The sequence below is a fragment of the Microcaecilia unicolor genome, chromosome 4 (genome assembly GCF_901765095.1).
Source record: "Microcaecilia unicolor chromosome 4, aMicUni1.1, whole genome shotgun sequence".
NCBI classification, from domain to species: domain Eukaryota; kingdom Metazoa; phylum Chordata; class Amphibia; order Gymnophiona; family Siphonopidae; genus Microcaecilia; species Microcaecilia unicolor.
The window spans coordinates 120,875,383-120,892,847 of NC_044034.1; the positions used below are offsets into that span (position 1 = coordinate 120,875,383).

General features: G+C 46.5%; 1 protein-coding gene across 1 annotated transcript in view; it reads left to right on the top strand.

The window, feature by feature from the left end:
* MYCBP2 (MYC binding protein 2) overlaps nucleotides 1-17,465 on the top strand; it is a 937,772-nt gene that overhangs the window by 849,970 nt on the left and 70,337 nt on the right. The window contains 2 exon segments of the mRNA XM_030200587.1: nucleotides 3,340-3,472; nucleotides 8,174-8,277. Coding sequence (XP_030056447.1) covers nucleotides 3,340-3,472; nucleotides 8,174-8,277 — 237 coding nt within the window.

Genomic DNA, 17,465 nt, shown 5'->3' on the forward strand with positions numbered 1-17,465 from the left:
GCAGCAGCAGATTCTTTAGCACCCGTGTCACTAATTTCTCATGTACCAGTTCTTTCCCTCTACTTGTGATTAATCCCCTTTCTTTCCATATTTTCCCCAAAGTATGTACCACCCCAAAGGCATATTGGGAATCAGTATAGATGGTTCCATCCTGTTCTTTCAGGATCAATAATGCCTGACTCAAAGCATACAGCTCGCAGGTCTGAGCTGACCATGTATTGGGCAGTCTTTCTGCTTCCAATACTTCCTGGGTGTTTCCATCTATTACCGCATATCCACTATGGCTTTTTCCCTCCAAGACCCGAGAGGATCCATCCACAAATAATCGTCTCACTGTGTGCAAGGGCCTATCCCTTAAATCTGGCCTGATATTTGTCTGATATTCAATGATGTCTAAACAGTCATGTGGTATGTATTGATCCCCACTCTCCCCTTTTGATAGGAAGGAAGCCGGATTAACACAGTTTTCTGTAGTCAGGACTAAATCATCCTTTTCCATTAATATGGCTTCATACTTTAACAATCTAGAATCAGTTAGCCATCTGTGGGCTCTCTGAGTAAGTATGGTTCTTACAGAGTGAGGTGTACCCACTATCAGGGCTCCCCCAAAGGTGAGCTTCTGGCTTTCTTCTACCAAAATTGTGGTGGCCGCCACTGCTTGGACACAGCTGGGCCACCCGCTGGAAACAGGGTCCAGCATTTTTAAGAGATATGCTACTAGGTGTTTCTTCCTTCCCCTTGTCTGTGTAAGAACCCCCAAACCACCCCATCATCTATAGACACAAACAAATGAAAAGGTTTTTCCAAGGATGGCAGGGCTAACACAGGGGCATGGATTAAATCCTTTAAGCATCTTATCCATTCTTCCTCCTCCTTTTCCCATCTTAATCTATCAGTGGGACTATCCACTAGTTTTGCATACAGTCCCTTTGTCTTCTGGGCCTACAGTATCCTATCAGACCTAGGAATTTTTTTAACTCTTTCTTGGTCTTTGGGAGCTGTGTTTCTACAATTCCTTGTATTCTTTTTGGATTTATTCGCCTCCGTCCTTCACTGATTAAATGTCCCAAATATTTCACCTCTTTTTCCACGTACTGTAATTTTGTTTTAGTCACTCGCAGACCCTGCTGTCCCAGAAAATTTAGCAAATTATTAGTGACTTCTTTCACCATATGTTTCTTTTTTCCCCATAATCAATAGGTCATCTACAAACTGGAGAAGGGCGGATTCAGGTTGCACCTGGAACTTTTCCAGAACCTGCTCTAAAACCTGCCCGAATAAATTTGGGGATTCTGTGAACCCTTGCGGCAGAACAGTCCACCAGAACTGTTGCTTCCGTCTAGTATGGAGCTTTTCCCATTCGAAGGTGAATAAATCTCTAGAATCTTCCGCTAGGGGGCAGGACCAAAACGCATCTTTCAAATCTATTACGTTAAACCATTTGTGATCGTGTGGTATTTTGCTTAGTAGGGTATAAGGATTAGGGACTACAGGGTGTCTGACTTGTACTATTTTGTTCAATTCTCTTAGATCCTGCACTAAACCTATATGTTCCATCCGGTTTGAGAACCGGAGTGTTAAATGGTGACATGCATGGTTCAATTAACTTATCCTTTATTAATTGTTTTATCACTGGTTGCAGACCCTTTCTTTCTTCAAAGGAAATAGGGATTGCTTTTGGCATATCACTTCACTCTCCTGCTTCAGTTTAATTTTTACTGGAAGAATTTTTAACCCTCCCCCACCCCCCCCCACCCCTCCGGTTCCCTTCTCTGACCCATACCCCAGGATCAATTCCCTTTTCATCCTCTGCAGTAAGATGGTTCATTTTAATATTTATGTGCCCGTCTATGACTTGCATTCCTAGACCTAATTGTGCTATTAAGTCTCTGCCCAGCAGGTTACATCCTGCGTCACATATATACAGGAGAACTCAACTATATAAGATGACATCAAGGCAGCTAGATACAGAGGCATTCTCTCACAATAGGCTCTACGTGCCACAACCAGTAACTTAAATTACATCTATAATGCGTAGGGAGCCAGTGAAAGTGAACAAACAAAAGTGTAACATGTTCAGTTTTACAAGCCCTCCCCAACACCGTGATGGCTATGTTCTGTAGAGTTTGTAATACTTTCAAATTAGTCCCAGTAATACCTGCACATACCGTATTTCCGTAGTCCATATGGGACAACCGTGAAGAATAAAACAAAATGTAAAAAGCAACTTCATTAAAAAAAAAAAAAATTCTGATCAAAGTTGCTGCAGAATAAAGAAACCTTCCTTCACTATTGCAGAAATCTGATTTGTAAAAGAAAGGTAGGTGTCAAATACAACTGCCAGATATTTAAGACTATCAACCTGTATGCCCAAAAGCATGGGAACAATAGAAGGATGGCACAAATGTCCTGTGAACCCACAGGCCACTGTTTGAGATATATTCAAAACCAAACAATGTTCTTGAAGCCTGTTAGCAACAGGCGCCAAACGGTCCTACATTAGGTCTGTAAACAGACTTTAGTCACAAGTAAAATTTCATCAGCATACACATAAACACTTATCACAAACTCTTGGATCAGTCAGTAAAAGGCAGAGAAAAAGATTAAACAAAATGGGTGATAAGGCCAACTCTTACAGGACACCGACAGTTCAATCCTTGTGTCTTTGACCAATTTGAGCCAGAAAGAACTGCAAAAGTCCTATTAGTAAGAAAAATCATAAACTAAGCCAACATAGTACCTCCCAGTCCCACAGATCTCAAACAGGACAATGAAAACTAATGGTCCGCCAAGTCAAAAGCTGATGCTAAACCTAGTGACACAGTCAAAACCACATGACCAATATTCAAAATACTTCGCACCTGACTATGAAATATTGCCAAGATTGTTTCAGTACTAAAGCCTGAACAAAACCTAGAATGTTCAGGGTGGAACTGGTTATAAGAATCCACAAAATGTCCTATCATTAGATTATTGCAAAATCAGAGTGCAAGCCCATTCATTCTAGTCTCCAGTAGCACTTATTCATAATTTGAAAATTATATAATTCTTCTGACAATATATTCCTTCCACCTGTACTCCATTTTCAATCTTAAAAGAGAGGAGAGGCAAATCAGCAATGTAGCTGTTTTATCATTATTAAGTAAAATGAGACACATGCATATAAATTGAGTTAATCCAGTAGCATGCAGGCTAGTACAGAGTAACTCCTAACACAAATTTCACTCGTTTTACTTACTAGATCACCTGGCTCTTTCATGTCTGTTATATGATCACTTTTCATTTCCTATTTTTGTTTAGGAAGGGTTTTTTATGTCTCAAATGTACTAACATTGATAGGTATTTAAAGAAGAGGAAGAAGCGATCAAGGTTGATCTCCATGAAGGCTGTGGGAGAACGAAACTCTTCTGGCTCATGGCACTTGCAGACTCCAAAACCATGAAAGCAATGGTAGAGTTTAGAGAACACACAGGTAACATGACATAATCACTTGTTCTATCTTGGTTTAAAAGGGAGTTGTAGTTTGTGTTTTATACCATATTTAATGTGGGGCTGTACATTTAACACATTAATAATGCAGTTACATTAAATTTGTAATGTGCATTAAAAATTTAAACGCAAATAACGGCATCATCTCTGTCTCTCTCCCCTACCAGCAACCATCTAGCATTACCCTGTCTCCCCCTCCACCATATCCTGCTTTGCCCCATTTGTCTCCCTTTCATTTCCCCTTCCTGCTGGTTCACTCACTTTGTGGTATCCTGTTGCTGCGCCAGGCTCACTGCTTCTGTTGGTCTTCACAGCAGTTGTGTCGTCAGCAGAAAGCAGGTGCAAGGACATTCCCCTGTGTGTGCTACTGCTTGCTCTGCCAGACCCAGAAACAGGAAGTGACGTGCTTATCTTCTGCCTGCTGCTGATGACATAGTCGCCGTGAAGACTGACAGAAGCAGCAGGCCATGCGCAGGAGTGGAAGACCACATAAAATGAGAGAGCCAGCAGGAGAAAGAGGAGAGGAAAGGAATAAATAGGGCAATGCAAAAGATAGTGGGGGAGGGGGTAGGAAGAGGTAGGGCAATGCAAGATATGGAAGGTGGGGAGAGACAAAGCAGTGCATACTATGGTGAGGGGAAAAGATGAGGCAATGCAGGGTGGGAAGAGATGGAGCAGTGCAGACCATGGGGGGGAGATGGGGTAATGCAGGATATGGGGGTGGGAAAAGGCAGAGCGATGCAGAATATAAGGATGAAGAGATGAGACAATGAATAATATGGAGGGTGGGGAGAGGGAGCAATGCACAGGTTATATGGCGGCAATGAGGCATGATGGTTTTGGTTTTTTGGTGGTGGTAGGGAGAGTGGGGAGAGAGAGCAATGCTGGATGGTTGTGGGACAGGACAGAGAGACAGGGTAATGCTTGGATGGTGGTGGTATGTAACAGGAAAGATGGGGTGATGCTAGATGGTGGGGGAAAGATGTTGGCAATGGGGAATGGAAGAAAGAACGAACGAACAAGATTGTAGACATGAACAGAGGGGTAGGAGAAGGGAAGAAAGATGGAAAATGCACATGGATGGAGGGGAACAGAAGGGAAGAGAGATGGGAGGAGATGCTGCCCATGCTTGGAGGGGGAGGGAAGAGAGAAGGAAGGAAGTGCTGCCAATGGATGGAGGGAAAGGGAAGAGCTGGAAACTAAATAGATTTGAGAAGGAGGCAGAAAAGTGAAAGGTGGATATAGGGCAGAGAGTGATGAAAAAAGTAGGAGAGACAATAAATGATGAATGGACAGGAGACCCTGGAAACAGAGCTCAGAACACAGAAAGAGAGAAGCTAATCCAGAGACAGAGAGCAAGGTGATTAAAAAAATACAATCACCAGACAAAGATAAGATCAGTGATTTTATTTTCAGTTTAGCAATTGAATATGTCCATTTTGAGAATTTACATCTGCTGTCTATAATATTGCACTGTTCAGGAGGAAATGAGGGGGATGTTTTATGTGATTAATCATGTGATTACAATTTTTAATCAAAGTGCAGCCCTAATTTTAAGAGTAGGAGAGCGCATGGTAGACGCAAATCTCGATTGTATTTGTTCAGTTTATAGCCACTCATCCAATATATAGACACAAGGTGGATCCTAGATGCTAGGTGTCACTTTTGTACTATAACTGTAATGCCCTTCGTGTAGAGCAAAACTTCCCATGCTAGTATTGTTACACAGGGCCACCTCTTTTCTCTTCTTTATGTGGAGCCCAGTGGTCATCATTTTTACATGGGTATCATACTGGCTTTTAAAGGAACTGTGGCAAAACAAATTCAAAAGCAAGCCTAGACACATTTATGGGAAACATTACTAAGCTGCAGTGAAATATCGCATTTTATCATAGCTTAATTTACTGTGGGAGTCACTAACCTGCAGTAACTTAGTACTGCAAGGTAAGAACTCCTGCAGCAAATGAATAACACAACTTGCAATCAACCTCGCAAACTGTGATATTCTCCCCAACGCATGGCTCAATGCTTCCTGGGACATCTTAAAGGAGCCAGTGTGTTTGAAAATTATATGTGGAGATCCCCCAAGGCCTCCCCTCCCTCAAAGACTCACCACACCCCCAATGGCCTATGAGTAGATTCTTGGGGAATAGTGACTGGGGCAGTAGCAATTCCAAGTTGCTTCTGCCCTGTTGGGTTTTGGGTTCAAAATGGTGCTGGCTCACCCCTAGTTAACAGTCTTCTGGTACTACCGCTAGCAGACGAACGGTTAAACAAACATGCAGCATCAGTTAAAATGTGAAAGCCTTATTTGTCAGCTTGATTCCTAGAAGTTGTATTGCTAGACTGCCACTAGGGTTGAACCTTGAGTCAAACAAGGCTGCATGTAGGTCTTGAAGAGGTCTTCGGGGGGGGGGGGGGCTAGAGTAGGGGGCAGAAATCTGTTCAGAAGGAGGTTTTTAAGAGAGATTACCTTGGCTGAGGGAGGAGGGGGTCTGCACACATGCTATTTCCATATATATTGGACCCTTTAGCGTGTTCACCAGGAGTGTCAGGATGCACATTAGCAGCCCAATTCTCCCAAGGAGAAGCAGTGTGGCTTGCAGTTCAGTGCATGTTGTATCATGAAATTTTCATGACAAGCTTCTATGCTTTGCATCTCATTATTATGTTGCAGCATTAATGCAGATGCAGACACCTCCCTTAGGGGTCACTATGCACAAGTTAGGACATTGAGACCACTAAGAGCAATGCCTGGTGCAGAAGACAAAGCCAATAAAAGCAGCAGCCTTCACAGCACTACAGTGTGGATGGTAACACACCATGGACAATTCACAAGTCAGCATTAAGCTTTGTCTTCTGCACCAGACATTTCTCTTAGTGGTTTCAGTGTCCTAAGTTGTGCATAGGGTCCCCTGAGGCAGGCGGCTGTGTCCGCCAAAATACAGCCCGTGTTGGTCCCCTGTTTTGGTGCTTTAATAAATCTGCTTTGAACAACATCTCCCTGGTGGATTTGGTCATTGTGTCATCCTCTACTCCTGCTTTGGGTTCTGTTGTTCCCTTAAGGCACATTATCCCCTTTAGCTTGCTACAGGAAACGTTTGGAAGCTGTTAGTTTTGCCAGAGGAGTTTTACAGAGCGTCAAAACTTTTGCATTTGCTGCATTCACTGTTTTTTTAATGCAAGTAGTATGATAGATTCAGACAATTTTATTGGCATCACAATTTTACATGTGTTGCTAGAGTAATACATTTACGAGTTAAAGTATACATTAAAATGTGCAGAATGTCAGCATATGTTCACTTAGGAAGTCATTGAAATATACATTTTGACCAGCAGTGCCTAAAGTTTTGCACACACCTATTGTAGAGAAAGATGATGATAATGTATGATATATGAAAATATTAATGTACAAATGAAACCTCCTAAATGAAAGTAAGATTTAGAACTAGACAACTTGATATGAAGCTATAAGGACTCAGATATTTTTTAATGGTTAGGGTGTTGGAGGCCTGGAGTGCCCTCCTGGAGGGAGTAGAAGACAAAATCATGATAGAAGTTAAAAAAAATTAAAAAAAAAAAAAAAACAGGATGTACACACGGGTAAATTCTATCAATGGCGCCCAAAGTTACGTGCCAGGAAGATCTGCAGCAAGCATCAGTTCTATAAAGGTAGTTTCGCTTTAATCAACCTTTATAGAATAGCGCTTAGCATGGATTACTGCACCCAACTTTGGGCACGGAAACTTAGGACTGAAACCTGGTATAAATGTTGGTGGGCACATAAATGACCCTATTTTATTACACTGTGCCTAAATTTTGGGAACATCCCTGACCTGCCTATGCTTCTCCCCTGGCTACGCCCCCTTTTAAGTATTGCGTGAGACAATTTAGGCATGTAGCTATAGAATAGTGCATAGGCACATCCACATGTAAGTCCTAATTAGTGCCAATTAATGTCATTAACTGTTAGCAGCTCATTAATTAGTTTGCTCACATGTCTGGGATCTGTGCTCAAATTCTGCCAGCCTTTATAGAATCTGGGGCAGAATCCCTAAATAGAGAGTGGAAACCAAGCATTGAGCACTTGAACCCCAACATCGGTAAAATGTTTTGCACTTCCTAGGAAGGCATGTTATGAGATGGGTGGGGGGGGGGGCGGCTACGAGGTGTGTCAGTTACAACCCTAACTACCTTAATGGGTAGACAGATGGGTTATTTCAGTCTTTACATTGATGTGAAAAGTATTCTTATTGCATATATGTCACACTGAATGGTTTCTGACCGCACCTTAGTAAAATGCCCCAAGGTGTGAGCATTCGCAGCAACTATATGGCTGCTGTAAGTATTCATGCCTAACTTATGCACATGTATTTGTGCTGATATCCTATAATGAGAAGGAGGCACTAACTTTCCTTTATAGAATAAGCTCTAAGAAGATGCCTCATTACAGAATTGTCCTCTACAGAGCATCTAGTCAGGTGGATCATGTGATTTCTTAGAAACATGTACAGGCAGTAATTTAACATCTTAGCATTTGATACTACTTTTAATATAGTTTCCAACAGTTCATATGCAAAAAATACTGTTCATTTGTTAGTATTTGAGAATACTGTGTTAGTAGATCTACGTATGTTTTCATAAAGGTTCTGATTGATTATTTTTCTTTGTTTAATAAATGCAGCTAAACCTACAACCAGTAGCTCTGAGGCTTGCCGCTTTTGTGGTTCGAGGAATGGAACAGAGTTATCAGCTGTTGGCAGTGTCTGTTCTGATGCAGACTGTCAGGTAGGCAAATGTATCACTGCTTAATAATAGCACATCTGTGACACTTTAGAAGCCCAGTTTGGCACACAGAAAACAAAAAGGGCCATTTTACATAGAACGCAGAGGTCAGAATCGAGATTTGTTAATCCGAATGTGGTTAATTTCCAGTGGTGTTTTCGAAAAATCTCTACCAGCACAGAGCTTTTTCTAAAATAACTACAGGAATGCATGTGTATTTGCCAGCATGTACAGTGAGAACAGACATTTTAGAAATAAGCACATGGATTAAATGAACAGCATGAACCCAGCAGCTTCCACATGAAGTGGCATTGCCCCATTTTTATAAACCCACGCATGTAAGTGCTGCAAATTAAAAAGTGAGGCCACAGCTTTAATTTGGTTTCTTTTTGGAGGTGAAAATAAACAATAGGGAATTAAGAAGAATGACTTCCTTAATCCTTTGTGTAAAGCCCTGGCCAAAAGGAGCACTTTTTTGAAAATCTGTGCATGCCTCTGAGCTGCTGCAGAACTCTATTGGGATATTTTCCCCATAGATGTGTATTCCCTTTGTAAAATGGTAAATAAGCATGTACATTTTTGCCCAAATCAAACTCCCACTACACCCCCTGAAATATTTACATGGTGTGACTCTCCACATATAAATAGTGACGTTCTAAATTCTGTTTACACATGTATACAATCTGCACATGTAAATGCTGCTATTTCAAGTTAAAGGTTATTCAGATTTGCTAACCCACCCTACAGAACAAACCATCAGGGTGGCATACAGTCTAAACACAGAGGCATATCTGACATACAGCACACAGGAGGTACGAGGGGTAGAAGTACAATTATTGATAGAAATGGGGGGGGGGGGGGGATAGGGGAGAACAATAGGGTAACATAATCAAGCCATAGAATACTATTTGCACATGGAGATGCTCTCAAAATAGAGGCATTGGTCCTAGATCTTAGGGAGTCCTCCGTAAAAAAATTGGCAGCAAGAATTAATTGTGTTTTAAGAACAAGTTGTATTTATATTTCCTGTATCATGAAGTGTTCTGCCATTTAGTAGTATACTCTTTGTAGATTTTGGAGCATCTTGTACTATTTTTTTTTTTTTTTTTTTTAATGATGTGGGGTCTGTCCCTTGCAGTCTCCCACCAGGCAGCTTAGTCGAGTGCATGGTGATCCTTTTATAATTAATTACATTTTTAAAGCATTTATCATCAGCCTTGTCACTAAAGTTCAAGGTGAGGTACAAAGAAGCAAACAATATACGGACAATTTCAAGATATTACAAACAACAATGCAAATATAATGATATAAAAATAATAGAGGAGTCACATGACCCCATGGATGTAGATGACGTTGATTAACTCAGTTTCTGGATCCTTCTGGTAAAAACTACCTATTTTCCTTAAAAACGGGGGTAAAAATTGTTGCAGTCAGGTTTCAAAGAAAAGCATATTGGGCACGATCACAACCATGAGTGAATATATGCCTCTCAGCTCAAGATGGCGGAACATCACAGCCCAGATACACTATCTATTAGTTCCACGTGGGCAGCTGAAATTACCTTTGAGGTTATGGCAACTGTTGAGGCCACACTGGACAAGAAACTCCTGAATATATTTGATAAATTGTGTTCTGTCTCCTGGCGGCAAAATTTCATCAATACTCAGCAACAGGTGAACAATTTAAAAACTCCGGTACAACAGGTGGAGCTTTTGCATTGGTATGTGGAGAAAAAGGTCACCCAGCTGGAAGAGAAGATCAATGACCTTGAAAATCACTTGAGACGTAATAACCTTCACGTAGTAGACCTCCTGGAGACCATATTAGAAAGGATGCTTGATGGAATTTTAGAGACATGGCTAGTGAACTCCTTACAACTTATTGGCCAGGCTTGAACCCTACACATAGAACAGGTGTAGGCCCCAAACGGGCTGAGGGAGCCAGGCCACATGCTTTAATTTTCCAGCTATTGAGCTTTGTACATAAACATGCAGTTCTTCAAGCGCTGTGAGCAGGCAAGATACTTAAATAGAGGGCCACAAAATATTTTGCTTCCAGGATTATTCAGCTAGGGTGGCACTGCAAGGAAAGGAGTACTGCCCAATCTGAACCAGTCTCTTGAAAGAAGATTTAATTTGCACTGCTCCTCCCTGCTAGACTGCATGTGTACCATGATGGAAAGACTCATTTTTTTATAGCATACAAAGTGGTCTAAATTTTGACTAAAAACTAACTTTGTCAGGTGCATCAAGATTGGTCAAGATGACCCATTGCCAGCATGTAGAAAGAAATCCTAATTCTGTACAGTCTGTAGTTGAAAACCATGTTAGCTAGAGAGTTCTATGTGCTGTGTTTGGTATGTGTTCTCCAAAGACAGTGGTTCACTAATCACAGAAACCCTTCTTCTCACCCCTTTGTAGCTTTTTGTTTCCCTAGTTAGAGCTATAATTTAGAGCTATTGTGGCTAGGGAAGAGATGGCTGAGTGGAGATATCATAGAAGTCTGTAAAACAATGAGTGGAGTGGAATGGGTAGACATGAATTTCTTTTTTACCCTCTCCAAAAATAGCAGGACTAGAGGGCATGCAATAAAACAACTAAACAGTATTGATAGAATTGAAAAATGAACTTTCAGAGCTATGGCTAGTAATATGTACTGTGTGGATCAGGACACCCAACTCAGCAGTCAGTTATGCAGAATTTGTTCAGTGTCTAGAATCCAACTCCTCCCTCCTAGGCCCTGTTTTATCCTGTTCCAGGCTGCACCTACACTGTTAGTATGTATGTAGTTTAAGGTTGATTGAACTTTTAGTCTCGACATTTCGAGACTCAATTATCTTAGCTTTCTTGTTTTTGATGAGCCTGGTAGCTAGGCATTCCCGTATGTGAGAATATGAAGGCCTGCTTGTCCTCAGAGAAAGCAAAGATACTTACCTGTAGCTAGTGTTCTCCGAGGACAAGCAGGCTGCTTGTTCTCACGACTGGGTTGACGTCCACGGCAGCCCCCACCAACCGGAACAAAACTTCGCGGGCGGTCCCGCATGCAGGGCACGCCCACCGCGCATGCGCGGCCGTCTTCCCGCCCGTGCGCGACCGTTCCCACTCAGTCTTTTCTTTTCCGCGCTGGAGAGAGCCGTGTTCGTCTCTCTCTCTTTCAGCCCCGGAAACCGGACCGCGCATTAGCCGCGAGTTTTTCTTCGTTTGTTTTTTCTTTTCTGTTTTTCTTTTTAAAAAAAAAAAAGAAAAAACTTTGTTTTACTCCCCTCGTACTTTTAGCGGGGGGCGCCTCGTTGCGGCCTTGTGGCCGCGCGGTCGATTTCTTTTTCGAGTGTGCTTTTTACCGCCACCATCGATGACTTTGACTTCGCCGACGCGATTTTTCCGTCGATGTCCTCGAAGGTCCCGAGTGGATTTAAGAAGTGTGGTCGGTGCGGCCGGCATATCTCGCAGACCGACACTCACGCTTGGTGCCTCCAGTGCCTCGGGCCGGAGCACGATACCAAGACGTGCACCTTGTGTCTCGGTTTACGGAAATGGACACAGGTGGCGAGGCAAGTTCTACGGGACCGTCTTTTTGGAACTTGCGCCGGCCCCTCGACGTCGACTTCGACGGCATCGGTGTCGACGGCCGGATCTTCGGTACCGGTACCGATGTCCACGAAATCGGCACCGACCCCAGGATCACAGGTTCCGGTGGCCCGCCGGTCTTCCGGAGAGGGCAGGGGTGAGCGGCCGCACGGACAATCGGCCCCGGTCACTCCCTCTACCCAGGGCCATTGGGACCGAGCCCTGTCAGACCCGATCCCTTGAGGCCGAGGGGGATCTACCTCCTCCTCTTCGGTACCGCCGAGCGCCGATGACGGGCACCAGAAGAAAGCTAAAAAAGCACCGTCATCGGTCGCCCACGGCGCATGTGGCTACCAGCTCCGGCTCCAGAGATGACTCGATGCCGAGGAAGCGACAGCGCCGGGAGGAGCGTTCCCCCTCGGTGGTAGAGGTATCGCTACGTCAGGGCACGAGCACTTCGGTGCCGCCTCCTGGACCCGAGCAGATTCTGGCACTGGCACCTCCACCGGCCCCCTCGCTTTTCCCGACAGCGGGCCTTGATGAGTGCCTCTGAGCCATCCTTCCGGGGATCCTGGAAGGGCTGATGCGCCAGACTGTGCCCGCGCCGGGGGTGCTTGCGCCCCCGGCGCCGTTGATGGAGGCGCCGGCGTGTTCTAGCCCGGTGTCGAGGCCGCCGACGCCGCTTGCGGCGCCGGTCTCGACCGCCACGCAGGTGGAATCCCCGTCGATGGAGGGAGCTTCATCCCCGCCGGCGCGGGAGTCCACCGCTCGATGACGCCACCGAGGACTCGGTGCCTCGAAGTCGAGCCGGGCCCGGTTGAGGTCTGAGCTACAGGAGCTCATGTCCGACACCGAGGAAGAGGCCTCGTGGGGGGAGGAGGAGGACCCCAGATATTTCTCCTCAGAGGAGTCTGTGGGCCTTCCCTCCGACCCCACCCCTTCACCGGAGAGGAAGCTCTCGCCACCTGAGAGCCTCTCCTTTGCCTCCTTTGTCAGGGATATGTCTATCTGCATTCCCTTTCCCGTGGTCTCTGTGGATGAGCCGAGGGCCGAGATGCTCGAGGTCCTCGACTATCCATCACCACCTAGAGAGTCCTCCACGGTACCGTTGCACAATGTCCTCAAAGAGACACTGCTTCGGAACTGGTTGAGACCTTTATCTAATCCCACCATCCCCAAGAAAGCGGAGTCCCAATACAGGATCCACTCAGACCCAGAGTTAATGCGGCCTCAATTGCCTCATGACTCGGCGGTCGTGGACTCTGCTCTCAAGAGGGCACGGAGTTCGAGGGATACTGCTTCAGCGCCCCCGAGGCGGGAGTCTCGCACTCTGGACTCGTTTGGGAGGAAGGCCTACCAATCTTCAATGCTCGTGACCCGCATCCAATCCTACCAGCTCTACACGAGCATACACATGCGGAATAATGTGAAGCAACTGGCGGACCTGGTCGACAAGCTCCCCCCCCCCCCCCCCCCGGAGCAGTCCAGGCCTTTTCAGGAGGTGGTCAGGCAGCTGAAGGCGTGCAGAAAGTTCCTGTCCAGGGGTATTTATGACACCTGTGATGTGGCATCTCGAGCTGCGGCCCAAGGTATAGTGATGCGCAGACTCTCATGGCTGCGTGCCTCTGACCTGGACAACCGCACCCAGCAGCGGCTGGCTGATGTCCTTTGCCGGGGGGATAATATTTTCGGTGAGAAGGTCGAGCAGTTAGTGGACCAACTACATCAGCGGGAAACCGCCCTCGGCAAGCTCTCCCACCGGGCACCTTCAGCATCCACCTCTGCAGGTGGACGTTTTTCCCGGGCCCGGCAGGCTGCGCCCTACGCCTACAACAAGCGTAGGTACACCCAGCCGGCCCGAAGGCCTCATCAGGCACAGGGACAGTCCCAGCGCGCTCGTTCCCGTCAACAGCGTGCGCCTAAGCAGCCCCCTGCGCCTCCACAGCAAAAACCGGGGACGGGTTTTTGACTGGATCCATGGGAACATAGCCGCCATCAAAGTGTCCGTACCGGACGATCTGCCAGTCGGGGGGAGGTTGAAAGTTTTTCACCAAAGGTGGCCTCTAATAACCTCCAACCAGTGGGTTCTCCAAATAGTGAGGTGTGGATACGCCCTGAATTTGGCCTCCACTCCACCAAATTGTCCTCCGGGAGCCCAATCCTTTCTGCTCCCATCACAAGCAGGTACTTGCAGAGGAACTCTCCGCCCTTCTCAGCGCCAATGCGCTCGAGCCCGTGCCACCTGGGCAGGAAGGGCAGGGATTCTATTCCAGGTACTTCCTTTTGGAAAAGAAAACAGGGGGGATGCGCCCCATCCTAGACCTGAAAGGCCTGAACAAATACCTGGTCAAAGAGAAGTTCAGGATGCTTTCCTTGGGCACCCTTCTCCCCATGATTCAGAAAGACGATTGGCTATGCTCCCTGGATTTAAAGGACGCTTATACTCACATCCCGATACTGCCAGCTCACAGACGGTATCTCAGATTCCGCCTGGGGACACGGCACTTTTCAGTATTGTGTGCTGCCCTTTGAGCTCACCTCTGCCCCACGGGTGTTCACGAAGTGCCTCGTGGTGGTCGCGGCGTATCTACGCAAGCTGGGAGTGCACGTGTTCCCATATCTTGACGATTGGCTGGTCAAGAACACCTCGGAGGCAGGGGCTCTCCGGTCCATGCAGTGCAGTATTCACCTCCTGGAGCTGCTGGGGTTTGTGATAAATTACCCAAAGTCCCATCTCCAGCCAGTCCAATCTCTGGAATTCATAGGAGCTCTGCTGAATTCACAGACGGCTCAGGCCTTTCTTCCCGAAGCGAGGGCCCACAACTTCCTGTCCCTCGCTTCCCAGACCAGAGCGTCTCAGCAGGTCACGGCTCGGCACATGTTGAGACTCCTGGGTCACATGGCCTCCACAGTTCATGTGACTCCCATGGCTCGCCTTCACATGAGACCTGCTCAATGGACCCTAGCTTCCCAGTGGTGCCAAGCCACCGGGAATCTAGAAGATGTCATCCACCTCTCCATCAGTTGCCGCAATTCACTGCACTGGTGGACCATTTGGACCAATTTGACCTTGGGACGTCCATTCCAAATTCCGCAGCCCACGAAAGTGCTGACGACGGATGCATCTCGCCTGGGGTGAGGAGCTCATGTCGATGGGCTTCACACCCAGGGACTGTGGTCCCTCCAGGAACGGATTTCAGCAAGGCTTTCGACACGGTTCCCCACAGGAGGCTCTTAAATAAACTAGACGGCCTGAAGATAGGACCCGAAGTGGTGAACTGGATTAGGAACTGGTTGACGGACAGACGCCAGAGGGTGGTGGTGAATGGAGTTCGCTCGGAGGAAGGAAAGGTGAGTAGTGGAGTGCCTCAGGGATCGGTGCTGGGGCCGATTCTGTTCAATATATTTGTGAGTGACATTGCCGAAGGGTTACAAGGTAAAGTTTGCCTTTTTGTGGATGACACCAAGATTTCCAACAGAGTGGACACCCCGGAGGGTGTGGAAAACATGAAAAAAGATCTGAAGAAGCTAGAAGAATGGTCTAACGTTTGGCAATTAAAATTCAATGCGAAGAAATGTAAAGTGATGCACTTAGGGAGTAGAAATCCAAGGGAGACGTATGTGTTAGGCGGGGAGAATCTGATAGGCACGGACGGGGAGAGGGATCTTGGGGTGATAGTATCTGAGGACCTGAAGGCGACGAAACAGTGCGACAAGGCGGTGGCAGTAGCTAGAAGATTGCTAGGCTGTATAGAGAGAGGAGTGACCAGCAGAAGAAAGGAGGTTTTAATGCCCCTGTATAAGACGTTGGTGAGGCCCCACCTGGAGTATTGTGTTCAGTTTTGGAGGCCGTATCTTGCGAAGGATGTTAAAAAAATGGAAGCGGTGCAAAGAAAAGATACGAGGATGGTATGGGATTTACGTTCCAAGACGTATGAAGAGAGGCTTGCTGACCTGAACATGTACACCCTGGAGGAAAGGAGGAACAGGGGTGATATGATACAGATGTTCAAATATTTGAATGGTATTAATCCACAAACGAATCTTTTCCGGAGATGGGAAGGCGGTAGAACGAGAGGACATGAAATGAGATTGAAGGGGGGCAGACTCAGGAAAGATGTCAGGAAGTATTTTTTCACGGAGAGGGTGGTAGACGCTTGGAATGCCCTCCCGCGGGAGGTGGTGGAGATGAAAACGGTAACGGAGTTCAAACATGCGTGGGATATGCATAGAGAAATCCTGTGCAGAAGGAATGGATCCTCAGAAGCTTAGCTGAAATTGGGTGGCGGGGCAGGTGGGGGGAAGAGGGGGTGGTGGTTGGGAGGCGAGGATAGGGGAGGGCAGACTTATACGGTCTGTACCAGAGCCGGTGATGGGAGGCGGGACTGGTGGTTGGGAGGCGGGAAATACTGCTGGGCAGACTTATATGGTCTGTGCCCTGAAAAGGACAGGTACAAATTCAAGGTAAGGTATACACACATGAGTTTGTCTTGGGCAGACTGGATGGACCATGCAGGTCTTTTTCTGCCGTCATCTACTATGTTACTATGTTACTATCCAAATTCGGACAGACAATCAGGTTGCAATGTATTACATCAACAAGCAGGGGGGCACCGGATCTCGCCCCCTGTGTGAGGAAGCCGTCGGGCTGTGGTGTTGGGCCTGCCAGTTCGGCATGCTTCTTCAAGCCACATACCTGGCAGGCGTAAACAACAGTCTGGCCGACAGACTGAGCAGAGTCATGCAACCGCACGAGTGGTCGCTCCATTCCAGAGTGGTACGCAAGATCTTCCGAGAGTGGGGCACTCCCTCGGTGGACCTTTTCGCCTCTCAGACCAACCACAAGCTGCCTCTGTTCTGTTCCAGACTACAGGCACACGGCAGACTAGCGTCGGATGCCTTTCTCCTCCATTGGGGGACCGGCCTCCTGTATGCTTATCCTCCCATACCTTTGGTGGGGAAGACCTTACTGAAGCTCAAGCAAGACCACGGCACCATGATTCTGATAGCGCCCTTTTGGCCCCGTCAGATCTGGTTTCCTCTACTTCTGGAATTGTTCTCCGAAGAACCGTGGAGATTGGAGTGTTTTCCGACTCTCATTTCGCAGAACGACGGAGCACTTCTGCACCCCAACCTTCAGTCTCTGGCTCTCACGGCCTGGATGTTGAGGGCGTAGACTTTGCTTCGTTGGGTCTGTCGGAGGGTGTCTCCCGTGTCTTGCTTGCCTCTAGGAAGGATTCCACTAAAAAGAGTTAGTTTTTCAAGTGGAGGAGGTTTGGTGTGAGAGCAAGGCCCTAGAACCTCGTTCTTGTCCTACACAGAACCTGCTTGAATACCTTCTGCACTTATCAGAGTCTGGCCTCAAGACCAACTCAGTAAGGAATCACCTTAGTACGATTAGTGCTTACCATCATCGTATAGAGGGTAAAGCCATCTCTGGAGAGCCTTTAGTCGTCCGATTTATGAGAGGCTTGCTCTTGTCAAGGCCCCCTGTCAAGCCTCCTGCAGTGTCATGGGATCTCAACGTAGTCCTCACCCAGCTGATGAAACCTCCTTTTGAGCCACTGAATTCCTGCCATCTGAAGTACTTGACTTGGAAGGTCATTTTCTTGGTGGCAGTTACTT